A 14504-nucleotide genomic window follows, 5' to 3' on the forward strand; every position below is an offset into this window, starting at 1 on the left:
AGATTCTCTTTGTTGTGCACTACAGATGTATCTTATAATTTTCTTTTGCAGTTTCAGTATTCGAGATACACTACTTGAATTTCCCAAGAAAATGATACCATGCCTAATCACAGATTCAAAATAACTATGATATGCTATTTTTCATGTACTCATGTCAGTCAAGTTTGCTAGTATTTGCATTGCAAATGCAAAGCTCCTTAGTTTACTTGATAGGAACTCAATATGTGTACTCCAGTTTCAGTTGTTGTCCACATTTAGTCCTAGAAATTTGACTGTGTTAACTTCTTCCATAGGATGGTTGTGATGATGTATTTTAAGATCCACACATTTCAAATATTTGGTTTTGAAATGTACCATATTGGTTTTTGCAATGTTCAGTTTCAAGCCATTTAACTGGAACCAGTTTTCTAGAGTACCCATTGTGCTCACAGTGGAGCTCTGAATTTTTTCTGCATCATCTTCAATTAAAACAGAAGTGTAATCCACAAACACAACTGAAGTGGAATTTATATTTATGGGCAAGTCATTTACATAGAATAGGAACAGGATTGCCCCAAAATGGAGCCTTGAGGCACACTTTGTGATACTGTACTCCATTTAGAATAATAATTCACTGCATTTGATGTGACACTTACCCTTTGCTTTCTGTTGTGCAAGTATGACATGAGCCATTTCAGAGCTTTGTCCTTAATCCCATATTTGTTTAATTTGTAGATAAGCAAGTCATGGTTCACCGAGTCAAATGCTTTTGAAAGATCGCAGAAGATACCTGCGACTTTACTCCTCTGATCCAATGTTTTGCATATCTTCTCAATAAAGTTATTTACTGCATCCAGTGTGTTTTTTCCTTGTTGGAATCCGAATTGGTTACTTACAATAATATTATTTTTCATGATAAAATTTTTGATCTGATTTGCAGCTACTTTCTCTAACACTTTTGACAGGATTGGGAGAATAGAAATAGGGCGATAGTTTCCCTTATCTTCCCTCGACCCTTTCTTGAACAGAGGTCTCACTTCAGCATATTTTAAAACATCAGGAAAGCACCCCTGTTCAAAAGATTGGTTGATTATTTTAGTTAGTGGGGGTGCTATTATGTCATATACTGGTTTAATCACTTTACTTGGTGTCCCATCCCACCCAGCAGAATTTTTATTTTTTAATGACAATATAACATTTTTCACATCCTTTATTGTGACTTTTTTAAAATCTGTGAGATACTCAGCTTCTTGGTTGAGTCCAAAGGGATTTACTTTACTCTGATATCCTGCTACATTCACTTCTGACTTTGCTACATTTATGAAGAATTCATTTAAACACTCTGATATTTGAGCTGGGTTTACAACAACATTATCATCTACTTTAATCTTAGTTATTTCATCACTACTGATTTTAACACCTAACTCTGATTTGACAACAGACCATACTGCCTTTGTCTTACTATTATGTTGTAAAATAAACGTACTGTTTGCCATTTGTTTTGCTGCCTTTACAACTTTTTTGAATATGGCTTTATAATGTTTCACATACACAGAAAAATGTCTGTTTTTGTTATATTTCAGTTCATTAAGTAGTTGTCTCTTTCTGGCACTAGAAATTTTTATACCCTGAGTTATCCATTTAATCTTCCTAGTCATTTTGTTACATTTGGCTTTAAGTGGAAAAGTTTTATTAAATATTTCAAGAAAGCTACCAAGAAATTTGTTAAAGTTAGTACTACTTGAGATACAGCTGTCATAAGGCCGTTCAACCTCTCTTAACTTATTGCTAAATATAGTTAGGTTTTTGTCATTGAAGTTCCTTTTCATGTGGCTTTTGTTACATGAAATTTCTTTACTACAAAAGCAGTAAGTCACAACTGAATCAGTTAATTCATAATAATACCAAGCTTTGGTTCGTTGGTAGTCTACTGGGAAAATGCAATCAGTGTACAAACAAGACTGCTCACAAAACACTCACTCTGACCCATCCTTGAATATTACTCAAGCATGTGGGACCCATACCAGATAGCCCAAACAGTGGACATTGAACATGTACACAGGACAGCAGAATTGGCAACAGGTTTGTTTGACCCATGGTACAGGGTCACAGAGATACTGGCAACTATTGGAAGACAGATGCCATCCACCCCGTGGTAACATACTTACAAAATATGAAAAACAACATTAATTGAGGAATATAGAAATTTATTACAACCCCTCTCTCTCTCTCTCTCTCTCTCTCTCTCTCTCTCTCTCTCTCTCTCTCTCTCTCTCTCTCTCACACACACACACACACATACACACACACAAGCACACCAATGCATCTCACTGTACAGACAAGGTTGGACTAATTACACCAGACAGAGACATATCTAAACAATCATTTTTCCTGCATTTCATATGCAAAATGAATGGTATGAAGCTCTAATAAGTGTCATAATAGGAAATACCCTCTATGATGCACTTCATAGTTGTTTGGAGACTATGTATGTAGATGTAGTTGAATCGAGTTATGATATCTAATAAATGTCCCTTTTGTTTTTAGTCACCACCACACATCCCCTCCATTCCTCTGCATTCCTTGGTTGTCTCCCTCATATGCATACAAGTGCAATATACAAGATAAGCCACCTAAGTGATTAACCATAAATATAACTGTTGAAGATACCATTATTCAGTTATCATCCAGATGAATCATAACAAAAGTCCTCCTGAAAAACATTTAATTTCTTGGTTTAGAAATATTAAGAATCATATTTTTCAATTCAATTTTTTTTACATATAAATGCAGTAATTTTTTTCCTGTTTCTACTCATATGATAGAGAAGAACTCAATTGCATATCACTCTCCAAAATCTTACATGTCTAATCAGTGTAATTACAGTATTTAGATAATAGGATTTCTCTTTTGACATCAAATGAATTGCTGTCTCAACTGGAAGTTCGTATCATACAACAGGTCACACTTTGCTGATGTTTTCCCCCACACAGCTTCACCTTCAATCCTAATTAAAAGTTAGACATGCTAGCAGGAAGGGTAATCTGTGATACTAAGTTGCTATCCTGGCTCATGGTGCATGGACCCAGTTGTAGGTTGCCTATGTAATTGGCAACAAAAATTTGATTTTCTGTGTTTCATATAACTACTGAATGAATTTACCAGTGGCCTTGCAACAATGGTAACACCGGTTCCCGTCAGATCACTGAAGTTAAGCATTGCTGAGCTCGGCTTGCACTTGGATGGGTCACCGTCTGGGTCTACTGAGTGCTGTTGGCAAGCTGGGTGCTCTCAGCCCTTGTCACGCCAATTGAGGAGCTACTTGACTGAGAAGTAGTGATGCTGGTCACGAAAACTGACGAAGGTTAGGAAAGTGGTGTGCTGACCACATGCTCCTCTCTATACACACCCAATGACAGCTAAGAGCTGAGGATGACACGGCAGTACTATTGGGCCTTCAAGGCATTTTTGGATGGTGTTTATTTGTTTGTTTTAATGTTATCATGACCCACTTATTAAGAGCAATAAGCTGATGTTAATGTTTTAACACAATAAGACAAATATCACAGTTAGAAACTGTGTATAGGCCTTAATGTGGTGGAACTCATGGCGTGCAAATTAGCCACAATATATTAAACCAGTATTTGTGACAGACCATTTAGTGACTTCCAATGAACAAATAATTTTATACCTTTACAAAACTTTTCCTCACTGGCATTCCCACAAACTAATAAAAGGAAGACAGCTTATCACTTACAATATTTCTACTCACCATATAGTGGAGATGCTGAATCACTTTTTGTTGTGCCTTCAGCATCTTTACTAATGGTGAGTAGCAACTATACTTTTCATTATATTGTTACATTCCATCCTGGATTTTCCATTGTTTGATTTTACAATATTTCTGCCATTTTTGCAGTACAATTTCAGCATCAAGCATGACATTTTAATGCATAACTTCTTTTATCAACTCTATTTGCAACACATTTTGCTAACAATAACCTTATATGCCACTGAATGTATCTACAAAATTATATCATTATACAACACAGAGTTCAGGAGATGTGACAACATTGAGATGCTGTGAAAAAATAGCTTTAGCTTAAGCTGGAGTGCAAATTAACCAGACTATAGCCATCCAGTGTATTGAAAATGAGAGGGGGAGGGGTAGTCAACTGGTTTAAAACTTACAACAAAGTTTAAACATAATTTCAAACCTGTTCTAAGCTTTTACTCACTTACATACTAAATGTCAAATATTTAACATGTTAACTCATTGGCAAAGTAGTCAGAGGATTCAAGATGTTTTATAAGTGAGAGTTCAATTCCTTAAAGAATCAAGGGGCAGTCTACTGATTTAAAACTAATAAACACAGTGATTACATTACGTTATATGACATCACAACTGGAAAACAAGAATAAGGCTTCTAGCATCAACTCACCAGCACTGTATTATATGTGGTGGCTGTTTTCTTTTCTTGCAGTCTGAGCTATGAAACAGAGAATCTCAAACTAAATGCACATTTACAACAAGAACTATAGTTATAAAGTTTCCTAAGTAATAACTTCCAATGGACTAAAAATTTAACAAGTTTAAAATCAAACAATGGAAAATCCGGGATGGAATGTAACAATATGATGAAAAGGATAGTTGCTACTCACCACATAGCGGAGATGCTGACACAGATAGGTACAACAAAAAGACTATCACAAAATAAACTTGTTGACCTTTGTCAAAAATAAACAACAGACACACACACACACATACACACACACACACACACACACACACACACACACACACACACACACAAGCAAATGCAACTTTGCATTTGCAAAGGCCTTTGTTGGCCGAAAGCTTATTTTGTGACAGTCTTTTTGTTCTGCCCATCTGCGACTCAGCGTATCTGCTATATGTTGAATAGCAACTATCCAATTGTAAACAGGAAAACATAGTACAAAGTTTATTCACAATTATCAATCTTAATCACACATTATTACAAATTAATATGTAGCATAAGTTACATAAAACAATATATAATATAATATTACACAATAATAATGTGTGATCAAAATGGACAATTATGAACAAAGTGCCTAATATGGTCAGGGACTTGTATAAAGATTTTATGTCTTCAGTTGATAATAGAAAGTGGTGGTGAACACTTTCCTAAAATAAATTCAGCAGGTGCTTTATATTCCAGCTGTCATCCACAATATGTATTTGGAGTCGCTCATGTGGGTACAACTGGGTAGACTGGAGAGTTTCCATTGATATTGTTTCACATCTTGTGACAGTGTGATGGTTTAAATCATCTAGAATTGTCATAACTGGCACACAGGCTTTATCTTTAAGTCTCAGAGAAACAGGCTGAATGGCACGAGATTAGCTGAACATGCTAAAATGTACTTTACAGTGATCAGGACATACAAGACATTTAAATCTTTCCCACCATAGTAATTGCTCTGCAAAATATGGGGAAACTGCCAGAATCCAAAGAATACCATCTGGTATTTTGGCCCAGTCTTCAGGTCATCTTTAGTTGTAAACTCATGAAAATACATTGAGCCTCTTTATTTAAGCTACAACCAGCAAATGCATGGTGTTCTCATGGGTTACTTGAGGACATGCCCTTCTATTGGGGTGAGGAAGTTGATTCAGTCATAACCCTTGGTGAAAGCTCACAGTTTCAGTATCAGACTGATAATTCTTATTCACTGAACTAATAAATAAATTCAAATTACACAGAGAATGGAGTTGTCTACTGGCAACATTTCATGTAGTGTCCACCATGAAACCACCATTGTGATGCTACGATATTCTGACAGTCAAATTTCCACCAACTCCTTTATGGTAGCCTCCCATAATTGGTTTATGAGCCACTAATTATTCCTGTGGAAAGAATTTCGCACCTATCTTTAACTTTAAACACTAAATTTATGAACTTATACTAACACTAAAGCACTGCATTGTGCATAAAAGATCATTGTGACCCTATTTTATAGTTGTTTTTAAATTCAGTCATTAACTGTCCTTGAATTTCATACTCCATTAGATTTCTAAACCCTAATGGTCCTTTTTTCCATTAGATTTCTTGGAATGTTCAAGAGTTGCACACTGAATGTGCTGACACCCAAGGTTGATAAGAACAAGTGCAACATTGATAATTTGAGGCTCTGCTTCAATTTGTGAAGATTACTACCAAGTAATCTGAGTATACATTGATGGTAACAAGTGTTCAACTGCTTAACAGTGTTCAAAGGGTGGCAAATACATCATTTAGGCTATGTTATATAGCTGATCATTTTTCTGTATGTCTTACCACTTAAGACTATTTTTTCCAGTCCCTCTGATAAATTCAGAACTGTGGTTGGTTATATGAGGGCAGGTGTACATAATGAGAATGTTCTGGACATTTTTAGCAGGTGGCTGAAAGAGACCATTTGATACACCAACAAGCTCAAACTGATACAAAAGCCCCAATATACACCTCCCACGCAGAGGTAGTAATACGATTATATTCATCATGTACACAAAAAGCATTTTTAAGTGAACAGCATAATGACAAGTGGTGTCTTATTTCCTGATACATGACTTCTATCCTTTGCCACTTCTGTGTTTAATAGTATCAAGAAGGAGCATGCTGGAAAGCATTTGAATGAAACCAGATTGATATTAATGATAAGCATAGTTCCTTGAAGATAATGGGACTACTGGTCACTGATGATGGCCACCTGGATGTCAGAAGCCCTTGTGATGATTGTTGCATAGCAGGGAATTCAGAAATATTTTCCAGCATACAATGCATGACCACACACTAACGGTAACACAGGAATGTCTGTATAATATTTTCATGATCCATGCCACACAGATTTGTCAACCTGACACTAGTAGGGCATGGATTATATCACATGTATTGCTATTTTTAATATCCTATCAGTGAACAAATTCTAGAGCTCTAATTTAAGGAAATGGATGGGTACACTTCCAATAGGATGATAGGACCTGTCCCCATTATCTGCAAAACATTAGTTTTAATGTACTCATGTCCAAAGACTCTCCATTAATTTCTATTAAATCCTGACAACTTATTTTTAAGCTGCTGCATCTTAAATAAATCTCTGACTTCTGTATTATTACAGTACAAGCAACACCATGATGTTTATTATTCCACAACAAAATTTTGTTGAGGTTCTTGGTTATACAACTTTACTGCATTTCATTTCTGCTAATATTATAATAATGTACATTAATTTCTAAAATTATTCAGAAATTTAAACATATGAATATCTTTCTGGTAACTGAGTTTTAATGACCATAGTGGCTGATCCTTCTACAGTATTCATTCACTCTATCTTCAGTTTAAAAAGAGGTCATATCAATGAGTACAGTTAGTTCAATGGCAAATTGCAGCTTCTTTCACCCTTTGATAATTTTTTAAGCTCACTGACAGCAAGAAAAAATTGATTTTTTCGTAATCATTATTCCTTATACTCGATAAAATCTCTAAGCCACCTCACTTTGACTGGCCTTATTATGATGTTTGAATAACAACAAAAACTGTGGAATATTAGCAAAAGCTACAAACAAATTTTATGAACTCTGTGTGAAAGCAGTTGCTGGTCTAACTACCAAGGCTATTTGCTGTCATGTGCAACATTATCAGTTGTGTTAAGTTTCCCTTGAGAAAGTCACTGCCCCTTGCACAACCAATTATTGTCCATGGTTCTCTGCAATTTACCAACAAAGTTAAACTCCTGATTACAATTAAATGTGAATTAATGTTTGTCAATAGCCAATATGATGTGGATCTGGGTATAATAATAAATTAATTAACCCACAATTTTTACTATTTTCTTAATTCTGAATATTCCTCTGCAGGATGTGGATTTTAAAACTATACTTTTAAAAATGTGAGACATAATCCAGCATGAAACACATGATCACTCCATAAATCATTATTCACAGACAAAATTAAACTATTATCTTTCATAATTTCAGCTTCTTTTCAACATACTACTTTGACGGAGTATGGCTCTACCCGATATTTATAACATCTACCTGGCCACTACGTATTTCCTTAGTACTTCTAATATATGTATGGACACTGGTGGCTTATGCATTTGGTGAATATTTGAGTACAAGAATTTGGGGTAAATATCCATATTTTTTTCTGCATACCATTTATGTTGACATCATCTTTTAACACTGGCTCATTATATTTCTTTGTGTAAACAATAACCACCTTATTGATTTCAGGTTATGAAATTCAAATGCTGAAAGCACAGGAGACTTCAAAAAAGAACAAGCAAATCTAGATTTTTGCATACAACTATGAGAGTAATTTCAACAGCACATTCAATTTTATACATAGTCTTAGCAAAAGACTTTGTACATTGGTCTTACATGTCACCAAACTCACTCATTATTTTGTTAAAATAAATTGTTCTGAAAAATTATACTTTAAATTATGTCATGCCTTATATGTAAAATTAATGTTGCCAGTGTTCAGTTGGATCATGGAAACCTGCAAAGCTGATTTTGCTTCATAAACTGGATTATCAAGTTTTTGCTTATTTTCCCATCTTACACAACAGGCTAAAAATGTACTGTTTTGCTGTATTATCAAGCAGTGTGATTTAAAAAATAATCACTAAAATCTTGAGAATGCACACAAAAAATATTTCAGAAATGAGACTTATGTAATTTTTTCAGCAATGAGGGGCATAGATCTGTGTGGTACTCTTTCCATTTTCATTTCACCTACGCAAAATTTGATATAAATTTCAACTATTTTAATATTATTTCTAGAATAGATAGCTAGATGGGGATGTAGAAAGACCCATGGAATAAATGAATAGTGCAAAGAAAGAGCTACCAATATGCCTAAAGCAATAAAGGACATAGTAACTCAAAAGGACATTTCTACAGAACATCAAGTTTCAGGGGAATTTAATGACTAGTACTGACTATAGTGACAGCACTTGGGAACAAAAGTAAAGCTACAGGTATATCTACAAGAGATGTACTTGCTGTCCAACCACCAAAATGAAATTTTTCATTAGAATACTAATGCTGAGATTTAATAAAAAAATTCCTTTCTCCTTATATTAGAATTTTCAGTTTTCTGTCAAATCCGAATTTAATTGGCACCAATTTATCTACCATGGCTGCAAAAAATATCACAGGCCTCCTAACTCATGTGGATACTGAGAGATATTGATCACACATTCATGTGGTGTATCATATGGTTTGCTTATATGAAGATGTCCTCTCGCTTTTAGTTACATTTTTTGACACACAAAAATTAATTATATGCATAATGGATCACTATCATATTCTCTTTATGGGGGTCAGAATTCTAACAACTATGAATGTGTGCACTTATATAAGTGTGTTTGCAAAAGATGACTCTAATAAGGGATGAAATGAGAGCCCGTAGTTACAGGTTGGAGAGGGTTAATTAGAAGCAAAAATAATTTACATGTACAGTCCTGTTGACGGTTCAAAGAGAAATTTTATAGTGTGGTGCAAAAACGTATTTCATTTTGCCAGCAGAGATGTGACTCATTGATAATTAGTTCCTATAAAACTACCAGATCACAGGCATGATGACTGCTATGCTTCCACTAGCCAGATGGCATGTGACAGGATGACCCACTATTCATGAAAAAAGAAATGTGCAGCCCTATGAAGATGGATTTTGCCAATTTGGAAGAAGAGAGTATCCATAGCAAGTGCAATATTTGAACACTGGGAATGTTGAAATAAACATCTTGGTTCATATTCATGGTAAATGAATGGCCCCAAGTCATAGTATGTAAAACACTCCCAAAACATAAAAGAACCACCTCCAGCCTGAACAATACTGTCCACACACCGTGGATTAAATATCTCATGGGCTGTCGCAGCTCTCAGTACTTTGTATTATTTGAAATGAGACAAAATCTTGAATTGCTACGCACACTACACACCTCAATCCAGTATCTGTATTGTTTAACCCAATGAAGACGAGCAGCTTTCTGTGCTGCTGTGAACGATATCCTTTTGCAGGATACATGATTTCAGATGTCTACTGGATACAGTTCCCTTCAAATATTTGTTCAGAAACTGTTGAGCTGAACCTGAACTCACTGACAGCAGCAACTCCTGTCAGGTTTGAAACCAACTGTCATTGACAAGGCATCGCACTTGCCTCTTGCCCCGGTCAGTTAGGATCTTTTTTATGGCCACTGTTCTTACACCACATTACAAGGCTATGAGTGGTACACCATTCTTTGTATACACATTGGACAAACCACCAAGAAACATTAACAAATCAGACAACTTCATTCACAAAGGGGTCATGGGTACAACTAACACAATAACTCATTTGTGTCTTTCTGTCACATCCCTAAGTTGACCCATTTTACTGCACTGATTCCATACAACTAACTGGCACATACACTACACTTTACTGCCATGACTTACATCAGTGGTGTCATTTAAGTGCTCCAAATTGACCAGCGTGCTCTTTTGAGAGGGTGATCAATATTTATCATTTAAAGTGTATTCCATATTTTGTGAGGTGGAAGTATGGACAAAACCAAGCAAAAAAGTCCAGTAAACATGGGTTGTAAAATGCATACATTAAGAGTTCTGAGGGCTTGTTCATCTTTGCTACTGTGAAACACATCTCTTCTACAGCTAGCTCTTTGCTACTATGAATGTTCTACAGAATGCAGTAAAAACATAAGTGAACAAACGTGAACACATTACTTTGTAACAGTGAACCAGCAGAGCTTATCAGTATAGAGCACACAAGTTTGACAGTTGCTTCCATCTGCCAGGCAATAACAGTAGATCATGTCAGCCATTTTCCATGTAAAATAATAAGTTTCAGTGTAAAAACATTTCACAAACTTATCTAAACACCTACTAGTTGCATTACAGATAATACATGTGCTCCATTTAACCCAGAATTGTGAATATAGTTTACAGTAACAACCAATGATAACAGGTGTTTACTGCATGCTGTATCCATGGACAATAACAGAGGAATGTGCCCTCATTTAGTTACTGCATTCTGTGGGTCATTTGTCATAGCAAAGAGATTTGCAATATAAGAGATGTTTTTCACAGTAGAGAAGATGAACAAGTGCTCATAGCTCTTAATGTATGCATTTTAGAGTCCATCTTACTGGACATTTTGTTCTTGGTTTTGCCTATACTACCACCTCTCAAAGTATGAAATACTTTTTTTTAACACCCTGTATATATTTAAAGACGTAACATGTGAATTTTGGTGCTGATCCGTGTAGCAGGTAATGACATGTTGTAGTATTAATCACATTAATTCCAAGGTGCAAAACCCTCAAACACAATATTAGAGTATTCATGGCAAATGGCTATTCCTCTATGTTTTCTGCATAAATGTGCTTTCAATTGGTTGTACTTCATGTGATATCCACCCAGAAGGAATCATACTGAAAATTGTTTTAAAGGCACTAAAAGAGGTATTACGTGAGCAAACAAAGTTGACACTCGTGGTGGCTGATGGGAGCAACCGTAAAGGCATTTCACATTTACAGTCACTCCCATCAGCCACTACACTGAGTGTTGACTTTGTTTGTGTGAGTAATATGAGCTCTCTGAAAATTGCTGGGCACAATCACTGGTGCACTCTTTTAGCCACCACAATAAAAACTTAAATCTGTCATACCTTTTTCTTTCTGATAGTCAAATGAAAGTGACCACCATATGAATAAAATTCTCCTGGCCATGATAACTTTCCTGTTTAATATCATAACTTCAACATAAACAGACTACTCTCTCTTAAAATTAGATTCAAATGCATCTTTAATTGATATGTAGTCTGCAATTCTGGTGTACAAAATGTAAGGAAGGCAACATTACTTGAAACAAAAACAGAAAAGTAAGGCACAGTAAATTTCACATATATTTTTCAAAATAACTGTAGCTACCATTAAATAAAAGTTCAGCTCCTGCCCAAAAATACATTGAAAATAGCACACTGGATGTCTTTATTTAGGTCAGCAGTCATAATCATACAAAATCACACAAAAGTGTTTCAGTCTTGGGCTCCCTTTATGATTCTTATTTTGATTATGTGTTTCAACTAACTGCCATCATCACATCTATCATAAGACAAAAAATAAAAACATGGGATATACAATTCTTTGCACATATTACAAAAATATTTTTTGTAAGATGAGAAAAATGTCAATGGGATGCATGTAATTTCAATAAATCACAAAATGACAAGTGCGCATAATAATAGGATACAAACACAGTAACATGAATGAGCAATATGTTGCAAACACTTTAAAACATCAATATAATGTATATCATCAAATAATACATACCCACACAAAGTGTAGGTGCATACTGGTAGTGATACAATCATGGTTAAGAAGTCTAAATTACTCGACTGCCATCAGGTGGGATTCATGGCACAATAACAGCAGACATTATTTAATGGATGACTGATAAGTGCAAACATGAGTAAAATTTAAACTAGTTTAAAAGTATACTTTCAATTTTTTTAATATGTTACATAACATTAAAATGACAAATCCATATGGATTCATACATATGCATCTATATGACTCTCATGAAATTTTATCAGACTTTACCTAACATAAGAACTGTACAAGATATGACAGCTTACAGGAACATATTGCAGCACCAAATGCAAGGCTGCAGGCCATAGTGAGAGAAATTATGGAACCCAATAACAGCAGAAAATGAACAGTCAACAACAGTATACAATAAAAGGCAATGACAAAATGGTAGGAAAATGACCCCTAGGCAACCAATGCACTATCTATATGGAGCCAATAAAAAATAAGAGCACTGGTCTGTCAAGGCACTCAAACATTGTAACAGATCATAAAAGATGTCAAAAAACAATTTTTACTGAAATCCTCTGTTTGTTTAAAAACATAACTGTACCAATACACAATTAAGTTATACACTGAAGCGCCAAAAAAACTGGTACAGGCATGTGTATTCAAATAGAGAGACATATAAATAGGCAAAATATGGCGCTGTGGTCGGCAACGCCCATATAAGACAACAATTTTCTGGTGCAGTTGTTAGATTGGTTACTGCAGCTAGAATGGCAGGTTATCAAGATTTAAGTGAGTTTGAATGTGGTGTTCTAGTTGGCGCATGAGTGATGGGACACAGCATATCTGAGGTATCAATGAAGTGGAGATTTTACCATATGACCATTTTACGAGTGTACCGTGAATATCAGGAATCCTGTAAAACATCATATCTCTGACATTACATGGCCGGAAAAAGATCCTGCAAGAATGGGACCAATGATGACTGAAGAGAATCAATCAACATGAAAGAAGAGCAACCCTTCTGCAAATTGCTGCAGATTTCAATGCTGGACCATCAACAAGTGTCAGCATGTGAACCATTCAACGAAACCTCATCAATGTAGGATTGTGGAGCTGACAGCCCAGTCGTGTACCCTTGATGATTGCACAACACAAGCTCTATGCAACTGCTGGGACCATCAACACCGACATTGGACAGCTGATGACTGGAAACATGTTGCCTGGTAGGATGAGTCTCTTTTCAAATTGTATTGAGCAGATGGATATGTACTGGTATGGAGACAACCTCATGAATCCTTGGACCCTGCATGTCAGCAGGAGACTGTTCAAGCTGGTGGATGCTCTTTAATGGTGTGGGGTGTTTCAGTTGGAGTGATATGGGACCCCTATTACATCTGACAGGTGACACATATGTAAGCATCCTGTCTGAACACCTTCATCCATTCATATTCATTGTGCATTCCAACGGACTTAGGCAATTCCAATAGGACAATGCAACACCCAACACATCCAGAATTGCAACAAAGTGGCTCCAGGAACACTATTCTGAGTTCAAACACTTCTGCTGGTCACCAAACTCCCCAGACATGAACATTATTGAGCATATCTGGGATTCCCTGCAACATGCTGTTCAGAACAGATCTCCAGCCCCTCATACTCTTACGGATTTATGGTCAGCCCTGTAGGATTCATGGTGTCAATTCCCTCCAGCACTACTTCAGACATTAGTCCAAGTCCATGCCAGTAGTGTTGCAGCACTTCTGCGTGCTCATGGGGGCCCTGTATGATATTAGGGAGGTGTACCAGTTTCTTTGGCTCTTCAGAAATAAACAGCAGTGATTCTTTGTATTTATGGCAGTGAAGGAGAATTGGTTGAATAACAGCAAAGGGAATAATTCAAAGAGTACAAATGGGCTGGAGTGGTTTTGAAACTTCCTGGCAGATTAAAACTGTGTGCCGGACCGAGACTCGAACTCGGGACCTTTGCCTCTTGCAGGAGAGCTTCTGTAAATCTTGGAAGGTAGAGACAAGGTACTAGCAGAAGTAAAGCTATGAGGATGGGGTGTGAGTCATGCTTGGGTAGCTCAGTTGGAAGAGCACTTGCCCGCGAAAGGCAAAGGTCCCGAGTTCGAGTCCCGGTCCGGCACACAGTTTTAATCTGCCAGGAAGTT

General features: G+C 36.1%; 1 protein-coding gene across 1 annotated transcript in view; it reads left to right on the forward strand.

The window, feature by feature from the left end:
* Positions 1-8423, forward strand: part of LOC126153810 (androgen-dependent TFPI-regulating protein-like) — an 82482-nt gene extending 74059 nt beyond the window's left edge. The window contains exons 4-5 of the mRNA XM_049916095.1: positions 7982-8133; positions 8240-8423. Coding sequence (XP_049772052.1) covers positions 7982-8133; positions 8240-8298 — 211 coding nt within the window. The 3' untranslated portion in view covers positions 8299-8423. The remainder of the gene's footprint in view (positions 1-7981; positions 8134-8239) is intronic.
* The last annotated feature ends 6081 nt before the right edge of the window (positions 8424-14504 follow it).

This window comes from Schistocerca cancellata, chromosome 2 (assembly GCF_023864275.1).
Source record: "Schistocerca cancellata isolate TAMUIC-IGC-003103 chromosome 2, iqSchCanc2.1, whole genome shotgun sequence".
NCBI lineage: Eukaryota > Metazoa > Arthropoda > Insecta > Orthoptera > Acrididae > Schistocerca > Schistocerca cancellata.